Source organism: Pan troglodytes, chromosome 6, assembly GCF_028858775.2.
Source record: "Pan troglodytes isolate AG18354 chromosome 6, NHGRI_mPanTro3-v2.0_pri, whole genome shotgun sequence".
In the NCBI taxonomy this organism is placed as follows: domain Eukaryota; kingdom Metazoa; phylum Chordata; class Mammalia; order Primates; family Hominidae; genus Pan; species Pan troglodytes.
Window position 1 is genome coordinate 51443829 of NC_072404.2, and position 12248 is coordinate 51456076.

The 12248-nt window shown below is 56.7% G+C and overlaps 1 protein-coding gene across 5 annotated transcripts in view; it reads left to right on the top strand.

Annotated features, from left to right (window-relative positions):
- Window positions 1-205: 205 nt before the first annotated feature.
- The window catches only part of ADCY1 (adenylate cyclase 1), a 142283-nt gene continuing 130240 nt past the window's right edge, over window positions 206-12248 (top strand). For 4 of the 5 annotated variants that reach the window (XR_001714512.3, XR_001714511.4, XR_001714513.3 and 1 more), the window contains exon 1: window positions 360-1013. Coding sequence is in view for 2 of the 5 variants with exons in the window: in XM_054687509.2 (XP_054543484.1) it covers window positions 375-1013 (639 nt within the window). In the remaining 3 variants the exon portion in view is untranslated. Of the gene's footprint in view, window positions 1014-12248 lie in introns of all 5 variants that reach the window. The other variant, XM_519081.8, reaches the window with a different exon arrangement.

The window sequence follows — 12248 nt, forward strand, 5'->3', positions numbered from 1 at the left end:
ACTGAGGCTCGGAGGGGACAAGGAGGGTACTCGAGGTCACGCGGCTCCTCCGGCGGGCGGGAACGCAGGACGCGGAGTTGGGGCGCGGGCTGTGCGCGCCCAGGTTCGCGGCTCCCGGGGCTCGGCTGTCGCAGCGCGGTCGCCGCCGAGGACCACGGTCGGGGCGCGGGCGGGCTCCAGTGCGCAGGCGCGGCGGGCGGGAGGGGACGCGCTCCGGGCGCGCGCGCGGGGCAGCCGGCGCCCCAACTCCGCCCGCCCCGCGCCCCGGCGCCTCGCCGCCCGCCGCCCGCCCGCCCCGGCGCCGCCGCCCGCGCCCCGGCGCCCCGGGCCGGCGAGGGGCGCGCCCGCGGCCGCGGCCGCTGCATGGCGCTGAGATGGCGGGGGCGCCGCGCGGCGGAGGCGGCGGCGGAGGCGGCGCGGGCGAGCCCGGGGGCGCCGAGCGGGCGGCCGGGCCAAGCCGCCGGCGCGGGCTCCGGGCGTGCAACGAGGAGTTCGCTTGCCCAGAGCTGGAGGCGCTGTTCCGCGGCTACACGCTGCGGCTGGAGCAGGCGGCCACGCTGAAGGCGCTGGCCGTTCTCAGCCTGCTGGCGGGCGCGCTGGCGCTGGCCGAGCTGCTGGGCGCGCCGGGGCCCGCACCCGGCCTGGCCAAGGGCTCGCACCCGGTGCACTGCGTCCTCTTCCTGGCGCTGCTCGTGGTAACCAACGTCCGGTCCCTGCAGGTGCCCCAGCTGCAGCAGGTCGGCCAGCTGGCGCTGCTCTTCAGCCTCACCTTCGCGCTGCTCTGCTGTCCTTTCGCGCTGGGCGGCCCCGCCCGGGGTTCCGCCGGGGCCGCTGGGGGGCCAGCGACCGCCGAACAAGGGGTTTGGCAGCTCCTTTTGGTCACCTTCGTGTCCTATGCCTTGCTGCCCGTGCGCAGCCTGCTGGCCATCGGCTTTGGGCTCGTGGTGGCTGCGTCGCACTTGCTGGTCACAGCCACCTTGGTCCCCGCCAAGCGCCCACGTCTCTGGAGGACGGTAAGTGCAGCCGCGCACCCCTCATCTGGTCTCGGACACACTTGCTGGGACGATGCTGGGATTGCCCGGAGTCGGGCGCGCTTTTTCCTATGCGGCGGGTGGGGACACTGAGGCTCCGAGTGGGGGTGTGTTCAAGGTCACTCTTGCGAGTTGGGGACGCAGTCGGGGCTGGCACCCTCCGGCCAGGGCTCTCTTCAGAGTTACAATCCACGAAGCGCCCCTGGCGTGAAGTGTGGAGAGGGGAGACAGGTGTGGAGAGAGAAAGGTTTGGCCAAGGTCAGGGAGCTGATGAGCGGCCAGACGGCGGCCAGAGGGTTCCGCCGGTCTTTTGCCGCACCCATCTCCACAGAGGGACTGAAAGTGGGCGAGGAGAGCAGACCCCCAGGGCAAGCTCCAAGGCCGACTCTGCGCGCAGCGCTGGGCTCTTCCCTTGCGCACCTAGAGCGCGTGCTGGGCTCGCCTCCCAGCCCTGCGGACCCGAGGGGAGTATATGGGTGGTGGGAAAGGACTTCGGCTCTTCCAGCCTTGCTGGCCACCCTACTGTGGACCTGCCTCCGGCCCAGAAAGAGTGGGGTTTGCCAAGGTCAAACACAGTCTAGTCCCTGCCGCTGCCACTCGGCGGTTGCCCTGACCCTGCCTTCTCTGCGCCCGAACTTTGTCACTGTCTTCCCAGTCGGACGGGCGAGATGGTTGCAAGAACGGGGACGCTGTCTGCCTCCCGCGGACTCTTCCTGGGCCCTGGAGGAGCCTGCTCTTCCAACTGCCCGGAGGTGGACGTGGACCAGAGGTCTTTGCCCCACGGCGGGGCTTTGAGAGCATCCCCTTGTGCCCATCTCCAACGGGCCGCAGGGATGGGGCTGGGGAGTGGGGGGTGGGGAGATTTGGAAGACCCTGAGAAGGGTTTTGTTTCTGCCTCTAGCTGCAGTTTAGCAGGGGGATGGTATGACTCAAATGGAGTGGGGGAGCCCATCTCACGAAAGAAAGCAGTGGTGGGAGCAAATTGGGGAGAGGTAAGGGGTCGGAGGGGAAGCTGAATCCAGGGAGATTAGGGAAGAATAACTGGGGGGCGGTGGTAAGGAGTCCCACAGCCTGGCCCCAGGGGACCAGCACCCAAGGATCTAAGGAGGCATCCTTAGACGGTGATGCCAGGGGCAGCACACAGTCAGAGGAGCCGTGAGATGCTCAACCTGGCACAGGGATAGACACATCACTGGACTTGTGTCTTAGGGTCAGAGAGAGACCAGCATGTGCTCAACCCGTGGGCAGGGGCGGGAGGGAAGAAGGCAGGAGTACATGGAGAATTGTCAAAGAGGGTGTCGCAGGAAGAGAGGAAGAGAGGTAGAGGTGAAGGGCAGAGGCACAAAAGGATGGCTAAAGGCTGAGGAAAGGGGAAAGGAGCCAGAGGACTTCGTGTCCTGGAGGGGAAGGAGGCTCTTCCACAGCCTCCTGTGGGCAGCACGTGGGCCTTGCCTTACCATTCTCAGGGGGCGTCCATGTATCTCCTACTGCCTCCACCCCCCATCTGTCTGTGTTTAGCCTGGGCCTCATGCTGGCCCCCACAGCCAGACCCGCAACCGCAAGACGGCCTCCCCAATCTGACCAGATGCCAGGGCAGCTCGGGAATAGGGAGGGGCTGAGCTTGGTCCCTGGGCAGGCCCAGGGATCCCAACCACACTGCATTCTCTCTTATTACACCAGGGAGTCGCTGGTGTAATAAAAGGCTGCGTTATTGTCTTTCTCTTTTAAAATAAAGACATTTCCTCTATAGCCTCTAGTCATTTCTTTTAGAGAATTAAAGATTAAAAAAGAGAGAGGGGAGAGTCTATAAAGCAGTTTCTGGACACAGGGAACTCTGCCTCTCCCCCTGGGATAAGATGAGCCCCTGTGACTGTCACTGTAGTGGGGAAGGAAGCCCATCCTGGGAGCAAGGATTCTTAGGGAGCAGACATCTGGGTTTTCCTGCTAGCTGTGACTCCCTGGACAATCCAAAGCCTTCCCTCACTGAGCCTCAGGTTTCTCACCTGTGTAAAGGGCAGAATGGCCCCCTGCAGGGTTGTAGTGAAGGCAAACACGTCCTATTGGAAAAGCACATATTGGCCTCTTTAGAATGTTCTATTCAAGTCCACGTGTCTATACAGGTGGTAGTGATACTGACAAACACATGGGGATCAATGCAGGGAGACTTACAGTGGGGGGAGCAGGGCAGATGATTCCCAGGAATTCTGTTTTCCAATTAGAGAATTCCAGGAGCCTGTGAAATCTGTCCATAATGAGCTCTGCAGTTTGGTGCTTGAGATGGTGAAGAAGACAGCACACACATTTACACAGCATTGATGTTTCTGCTGCTCTTCACTGCTTTACCATCCACTTTCTATTCAGACCTGTGCCATTGTGCAGTGCAGTCACTCGTTGACAGCACCTTGTCCTCCATACTGAGGTTTGGGCAGGTAGTAGCCATGCTGGGCGTGGAGTGGATGTCCCAAAGAGGATGAAAAATGGAGTGAATGAACGAAGGAATCTTTGCAGGGGATTTCCCTCACTGCATACATAGCAGGATGCTGCTTCAGAGTCTGAGATCTCCACAGTGATCTCCTGGTGCTGAGCCCAGTGAGTTCCAGAGTCGGGTTAACTCCATGGGGCAAAGGAGCTCCCTCCCTTGAATCCCACCCCTTTCTCTGAGACCCAAATGCCTTCTTATCAAGGATAGCCCTAAGGAGGCCTGGAAAAAGCCTGCGCTTTTTGAGGCCTGGGTTCAAATCCCTGCTCTGAGCTATGGAGAAAGTTCTTGTTTTCTTTCCAGAGCCTTTGCCTCTCTGAAGCAAGGCTCTCAGAGTTCCCTGCAGCATTCATTGTTCCAGTTCTGGTGCACAGGGCTCTGGGAATGCAGCCTGGGTGCTTTGGGGCATCTGGTTCCTCTCCTGTAAAGCCCAAGCTGCCCCAGGACTCTGGGGGGCAGAGGAGAGAATGCTGAAAGCTAGTGTGCATGACTATTAGCACAGGTGGAATTGAGTAGCTAGGGCTTAGCTCCTCCCCCGGAGAAGTGCTTGATGCTGATGCCCCTGAGTAGAGAGGTCTTTAGGGGAAACAGCCTTGTTCCTACCTGAGCCGGCACTGAGGGGGAGGTATCCATAAATATGTGCTAAGTGGCCAGAACTGAGTTCCTTTCCTCTCCCAGCCACTTGCTTTTGGGTCACTGATTGTACCCATATGAAATACAATTCATTTTTATTTAGCCGAGCACCTGTCAGAACTGAAAGCATCCTATTCAAGACATCCTTGGCTGCTCACAGTCAGTAGGGGGCAAGGCCTGCCAGGGTGGGCTGAAGATCATGAGGGTGGGGTAGGGGTGAGTGCCAAGGACCATGGGGTATTAGGAAGGCAGAGAAAGGGAGACACTGGATGTCTGGGCTTGGCCTCTTGTGATGCCACTCACAGACTCAGAGAGCCTCAGAGGGAGCAGCTTGGAATCTTGGGAAAGGGGGGCCTGGGCAGGGCCCCAGTCCTTCCCACAGGGGTCCGCTTCCCACCCTGTGCCCTGCATTGCCTGGGGAGAACCAGGGTGCAGCACATGTGTGCAAGAGGAAGACCTGGTCTCTGCCAGCTCTGAGCTTCCTCCCTTTGCTACTTTACTCTGCACAGCCTCGAAATACCCACTTTTTGACCAGTGTGAATCAGGATATTGTATTTTTACTTAATTTTTTTCTGAAGTAGTAGGGATCCATTGCAGTGTGCAAATTATATGCTTTCAATTTCGTTGCTTATCAATGTAAATGAAATACGTTTCAGTTCTGCCGAGTTCTTAGCTGTAGGCAGGATAACAGAAATCACGATTATCACGGAGAAATGGGAGTCAGCTGAAATTTCCCTGTGCAGCCCCAGTTATGTCTGAGCTCTGGTTCAGAACCATGGCTTGGTTGCTTGGAGGTGAAACAACCTAACCCCAGCACGCAGAATCATAGGGCTCAAGGGCCCTGGATGACCTGGTTGTTGATAGCAAAGCTCGTGGCCTAGGTGTGCGCTGGTGACACCAATCTGCCAGCCCTCAGGCTGTGTCCCGTATGCCTTTGTGTGCCCTGTGCCCACTGCCCAACATGCTGTCAACTCCCAGTTAACCCCATGCCCTGCCTCCCTTTCCCCAGCCTCTCCCTCTGCTGGCCCTACCTCCCCTGCTGGCCCCTCCTCTGGCTGGGCCTTCCTCCCCGGCTGGGATCCTCCTCCCCCACCAGCCCCTCCCGCTGCTGGTCCCTCCCCTGGCTGGGCCCCACCTTCTGTGGCTGGCCCCTACTCCCCCACGGACCCCTCCTCCACTTCCCCTCCCACTGGCCCCCTTATCCTCGTGGCCTGCAGCCTGGTCCTGTCACCATGGAGTACCCATCTGCTGTGCATCCATCTGCCTTGGTGGAGCCACTGCCTACAGCGACAGGGCTAGGGTTAGAGCCGGGTCAGGGAGGGTAAGAGGTGGGGTGCTCCTCCTGGCACAGGGGTCAGGCTGTGTGAAGGTAGGGAGTGGGCTTCCCTGCCTCCTGCTGTGTGGTGGCCTGGCGACCTGAAGGTAGTCTCCTTGTCCTTGGCTGGACACTCTTCCTGAGGTCAGTTTTGCTGCTGTCCTGGGCATGGCCCCCACAGTGTGCTTCTGACTCTGGCTTCAGTCCTGTGGCAGCCTCGCTGCTTCCTCCAGCTCCAGATTGCCCCCAGGCCTGTGTTTAGTGTTTAGGGAGCAACAGCAGGGGACGTCCATGCCCCTGGAAACTGCCCTGTCCCCCCCTTCCCCCTTCCCCCCTCCCCCCCATTTTTATTTTTCTCATAGGGGTGGGTGGTCCCCTGGTCCATTTCCCTTCACCCCCTGGCTTATCCTTCCTCAAGGGCAGTTAACTTTAACATAAAAAGCTTCCAGAATTGCCCCTGTCAGGGCAGCTGGGATGAGGGTGAGCAGGAAATGAGTCTAGACAAAAGAGAGGGAGAATGGTCCTGGGCATCGGGCCAGGGGCTCCCACTCACTCCACCTCTGAAGTGGTCCAGTGGGCCCAGGGGCTTTTCTCTGCCCCTCCACAATGTGCCCAGCAGGGGCTGCACTGTGGAAGGAGCCCTAGACATGTGCTGAGTCTGGTCGCACTGATGGACAGTGGGCTGAGGGGCCGGGTGGCAGCTCCTTCACGGACCGGAGAAGAGCTGGGAGCAGGCACAGGGGTGGAGTCTGCAGCTGCCGGGGCCTCCCTGCCTCTCTGCTCTGGTTCCCATGACCCCACGGTGTTTAGGTGCCAGGCTTGAGCACGGGGCTGGGGTACCGGGAGAATAAGACCTCCCTTCCTCTGGGAAGCTGCAGTCTATTGGGGAGACCCTGGTCAATAACTCACACTGTAGTCCCACAGGGCAGGACATTCAGGTGACCTTTGAAGGTGTGCACAGGGGACAGACCAGGCCTAACCACTTGAGGTGGCTTCCCTGTGGACTGGGCGCTCAGCCAGGATCACTGGACCAAGCACAGGGCTGCGAGCGAGCGAGAGTAGTGGGGCGAGTTCCGCAAAGGCCCAAGTGGGGCAAAACCACACTGTGGACTTGCCCTTTCTCCCAAGAGCAGTGCCGAGTGTGGCCACCAGGAGGTGGGAGTGTGCTGGGGGCTGTGTGAGGACCTGAGGGGACCACTCAGCAGGCTGCAGTCAGTGATGTCTGCTTGCCACTGTCACCACTGGCTTTTAGAGTTGTTTGCCTGCCCTTTTGGGGCTCACGGTGGTTTTAGGTTGATGTCCCTCTCCTGTCACATCTCTGAGGTTGAGAGGGCCAGGGATCAACTCCTTAGGTTCACAGGTTCCTGCAGATGCCCAGAAATGTCCTTGGACCATTTCCTGACTCAGACGGAAGCTGGTGGGCATGTGAGGTGGGTGACTCTTCTGGCATTTCAGGGGCTCTAGTATATCTGTGTGACTTTAGGCTTGGGATGATCCCCATGCCTCAGTTTCTCCCTCACCAAAGGGAACAGTAGCTCCCTTCTGTGGTTTTGTAGAACAGATACATCCTCCAGTTAATATGAATGGATTGTGCCTGGGAGGCGTTCCCTGTCCTCCCCACACTGCCCTGGGCTCAGTGAAGTGGGACCTACCCCTTACCGTCACTTACATACATAGCTGTATGTAGCTGATGACCTACTAGTTAGTCTGTGACTCAGTAAAACTGAATAGCTGCAGCGAGGCGCTGGTCTTGATCAAATGTTGGGAGAGACTCCCAGAATGCAGGTGGCAGGCATAGTCTGTTTAGCCCAAGTGTTCTCTGACAACTGTACTAAACACCCTGTGGAACAGCCCCAGTCGGAGGTGGCCATGTGTCCGCAGTGGAGGCTGGCATCCCTATGGCCATCATGCCAGGCTGACCCCTTTTCAGCCAGGTTTTTGAGCCCCAAGCAGCATGGGGGCTGAAGTGGCAGGGGCAATGGTTTGGGCAGGAGAAGCAGCCTGACCACCTAGCCATGTCCACATAACCCCCTTAGGGAGTTCACACGACCACAGGCTCCTCCCTTTACCATGAGGGGCTGAGCAAGGTAATAGGAAGAGACCTTTCCTGCTCTCCATTTGAGCATATGAGTTATATCCATCCCTCCTCTTTGCATGAACATACACAAACACACATGCTCATGCATAAACACATGCTCATACACACGCATAAACACACACACACACACATGCACATACCCACACAAAAACCCTCCCAGATGCATACACTCACACTCATTCTCCCCCCAAACATGCATGCACATAATCACACAGAAACACACACTCATAAACCAGTGCATACTCACACATCCATACCCACTTGCGTGCATGCACTTACACATTCACATGCACCCTCACACTCATTTTGTACCTACACACTAGCTCACACACTCACACAGTACACTCACAAATACATGCATGCTCACCCACTTATAGATTCACACACTCACAAAGCAATGCACATTTGCACACTGATGCACACTCACAATAAGTGCACTGACATGCACACTCGTAAACTAATGCACACTTACATGTTCATGCTCACCTACACTCACTTCACTGTTACTAGTATGTGGGTCTTTTGAGTAGATGTGCCATCCTGGTCTCTGAGGGAGGGCAGCCTGTGCCCTGTGTCTCAGCAGCACCACCACAGAGACCTGGGTTGAAGCCCAGTTCCCGCACCTCCAGCTCCGTGACCTTGGCAATCTCAGAATCTGGCTTGTGAAGGGAAGCCAGGCTGCCAGCCTTACCTGCATCATGGAAGTGTAGTGAGGGCTAGTGGGAGGGCAGGCATGTCCACATGGGACTTGGGAGCTGTGGAGGCAGGGACCGGGCTAGGACTCTAAAGCCTTCCTTAGGGAAGGGAGTGGGGCTGTCTGCCACTCGGCTGTGCCCCTCTCTAGTGCAGGCCAGGGCAGGCACCTGGCGGGGGGTGGGGGGTGGTGGGGGGTGGGGTGGGAGGCCTGCCTCCACCGCCCAGTCTTCCTGTTCTCCCTCCCAGTGTTTCTCCTCTGTCCCCTTTAACCCTTCAGCTCCCTGTGCCCTCTTCAGGCTGATCTGGGCTCTTTTCTCAGTGGAGCATGGGGTGTCTTCTGCAGTATTTTGCTAAGGGGGTCCCATCTGTCCTCCTACCCCATGTGTGTTTCCCTCTGCCGTGCAGAGATGCCAGCCCCAGGAAGGATGTATGAGGTGTGGGGGAATCCCTGGGGGCAGGGCAAGGAGAATAGGAGCCCACCGCAGCAGCCTAGCTCTGGCTTTGTGCTGAAGGCAGCACAGTCCCTGGAACAATCCCATCTCCCTGGATTAAAGGGATGGCAGGAACTGCTTTGATCTCCAGGCTTTAGTGTTCGCTCTGCCTTCAGTTTGGGTTGGGAAGAAAGCCTGGAGCTGAGAAGAGCTGTCTGCTTCCCAGAGCTCGGGTGTGACTTCGTAGAGCCTGAACACAGCTCTCTGGGTGGGGCCTCTGTATGGGCATGTGCCTATGTGCACACATGTGCGTGTGGATACTGTGTGTGACTGTGTGTACACATCGTGTGTGGATGTGCATGTTTGTGTGTTGGTGCATGCCCATGTGCATGTGTGCATGCATGTGTGTTCTTACATGTGCATGTGTTTCCATGCGTGTATGCTTGTGTGTGCATACAAGTGCGAGAGCACTGGTAACATTTAGAGGAACCTGGGAGCAGGTGGACAGGATGCTGCCAGCAGTGTGGTGGGGTCCCCAGAAGTGCTGGGAGCCCTGCACTACAGCCTCTGAGCCCTGCAGAGGAGAAAGTCCATGCTGGTAGCACATTCTGAATCTGAGCACAACTTTTTGTTTTGATTCTAAAAATACAGAGCAGCTCTTTTATCAGAGTACAGTGTTTCCTTGTTTCCTTCTCCCAAGTAGACTCTTCTCTGAAGTAGACTCTTCAGCCTTTGGGAAGTGGCTCAGCCTGAGAAAATGCAGATGCATGGTGCTTGGCTGGCCTGGCTTCCCGGTGCTTGGCCACCTGGTGTTCTTTTCCCTCTTCTTTTTTTTTGAGATGGAGTTTCGCTCTTGTTGCCCAGGCTGGAGTGCAGTGGCGCTGTCTCGGCTCACCACAACCTCCGAATCCCAGGTTCAAGCGATTCTCCTGCCTCAGCCTCCTGAGTAGCTGGGATTACAGGCATGCACCACCACGCCCAGCTAATTTTGTATTTTTAGTAGAGATGGGGTTTCTCCATGTTCATCAGGCTGGTCTCGAACTCCTGACCTCAGGTGATCCACCTGCCTTGGCCTCCCAAAGTGTTGACATTACAGGCATGAGCCACTGTGCCCTGTTTTTGTTTTTGTTTGTTTGTTTGTTTTTTGAGACAAAGTCTCTTTCTGTAGCCAAGGCTGGAGTGCAGTGGCATTATCATGGTTCACTGCAGCCTTGAACTCCTGGGCTCAAGTGATCTTCCTGTGTCAGCTTCCAGAGTAGGTAGAGCTACAGGAGTGCACCATCATGCCTGGCTAATTTTATTTTTTGTAGAGATGGAGTGTCAGTATGTTTCCCAGGCTGGTCTTGAATTCCTATGCTTAGGTGATACCTCACCTTGGCCTCCCAGAGTGCTGGGATTACAGGTGTGAGCCACCATGCCAGGCCCTGAGTGCCCTTTTCTTACTGACCTGGGTCGCCTGATTGCTGTCCTGCTGCGTGTGGCACACCCTGGCTCTGGTGGCCCCCACTTCCTGGGAGCATTGATGCTTCTGATGGATGGGGAATTGTTGTTTACACAACAGGTGGCGTGGGGCCCAAGGCATCACATGTCCGAGTGTGGAGATGTCAGGCACCCACTGTGGACAAAGAGGATGGCCCCTTCACAGCAGGGCCGTGCCTGGGACAGAGCCCCCCGCTGCATGTCTTTAACTGTGGTTCTCTGGCTGGCTCTTGCCCACTAGCCCTAAGGACTCACTTGACCTCCTGTCCCTGGACATGGTCCTTCTATCGCCCTTCCCTGACAACTGGGCTCAGTGCTTTCTCGATAAACCTGTTTAATACTGCATTCTATGCCCCCTGTACCCCCCACCTACCACACAGTCTAGAGCCAGGTCTAGAGGTCCCAGCCTGTGGCCAGCATCTAGGCTTTCCATGTGAAGCATCACCTGGTTACACTCCAGGAGGGCTTCTCTCCCAGCCTGTGGGTTTTCTCAGCTCTACTGTCCAGTCTCTGGAAGCAGCATTATTGTAGTAAGCATGCAGCTGATGAGGGCGAGTCTGCTTAGGAGGATGGTGGAAAGTTCAGGAGATGCCAGGCAGTTGCAGGCCTGTGCCGGGAGTCAGGGCAGCCTGCTCTGGAACATTCTGTTCCCCAGGGAGCATGTGGCAGTGAGCATTCTGGTTGGTCACCTCGGTGTGCACCATGTGCCAGCCAGTGCAGCAAGCCTGTGCTGGAGCCATGCTTAGTGGCAATGCTCCCAGAAATCATGAGTGCCTTTGCCTTCATTCCCCTATGAGAGGAATAGCCTCTTAAGAGAACGCATTGCCTTTCTGAAACAACCGTGGCCTCAAAAAGGGATCTTAAATACTTGTTCGTTGAACTTGTTTTCTGTGACAGCTGTTTTCTCAAACCCTACGTGCCCTGCAGTGTCAGTGATTAACTGAGGGAACACAGTTTAGGAAACATTGGCTTAGCCTAAAGATTTTGAAATATCTCTGATAGTTAATTTTTAAAACTCTGTACTTGCAGACATCACAGATGTTTCATGAGCACTGACCATGTCCTGGTGCTGGGTGGGATCTCGTCACTGGCAGGGTCCCGTTGGGTGGGTGCATTTTTTTTTTTTTTTTTTTTTTGAGATGAAGTTTCGCTCTTGTTACTCAGGCTGCAGTGCAGTGGCACGATCTCATCTCACTGCATCCTCTGCCTCCTGGGTTCAAGTGGTTCTCCTTCCTTGGCCTAGCCTCCTGAGTAGTTGGGATTACAGGCATGTACCACCATGCCCGGCTAATTTTGTATTTTTAGTAGAGATAGGGTTTCTCCATGTTGGTCAGGCTGGTCTTGAACTCCTGACCTCAGGTGATCCACCCACCTCGGCCTCCCAAAGTGCTGGGATTACAGCGTGAGCCACCACGCCTGGCCCAGGTGGGCACATCTTTTATGCCAAGCACCTTGGCTTCAGTTTGTTCAAGGGTCAGAAATGGGCAGTGCCTGAGAGCTCAGCTGATGGTGTGGCTCCTTTTGGCTGGTGTCACAGGTGCTGTGGGTGGGTGGGGGTGGACAAGCTGGAAGTGGCGCTGTTCTGAGGTTCTGGTGTTACCCTCTCTGGGAGGCTCAGATGGTCACCGTGTCATTCATTGATCTTCTGGGCAGGGATGTTTTGAGACACGTGGGGAGCGGACTGTCTTTGATGGGAGCTGTCCCCAGGGTGCTCTACCACCTGGGGGCTTGCATCTGTCTTCCTGACTTCCCTGCCTTGTGTTCCTCACTTTCCTGCTGGTGTCCTTATGTCAGATTCTACCAATGCTTTTTCCTTTCTCCCTCCTAAGCTGACCTTGCGAGTGTGCATGACCTGGGAGGAGAGGCTGGGCTGGCTTGGAGAGGGGCACCATGGAGGAACAGGCTGCATGCGGCCCTAACACCCCCTTGGAACTGAGGTGCCAGTGGTTACACAGGAAGCACCAAAGACGGCTGCTTCTCCAGGTCCCCGTGAGAATCCTTTCCCAGGTCTGTTGAACATAGCTTCACGCATTAGAAACCTGATGACGGGAGCTCAGGGAGAGCCTGTCAAATTATTTTTTAAAAA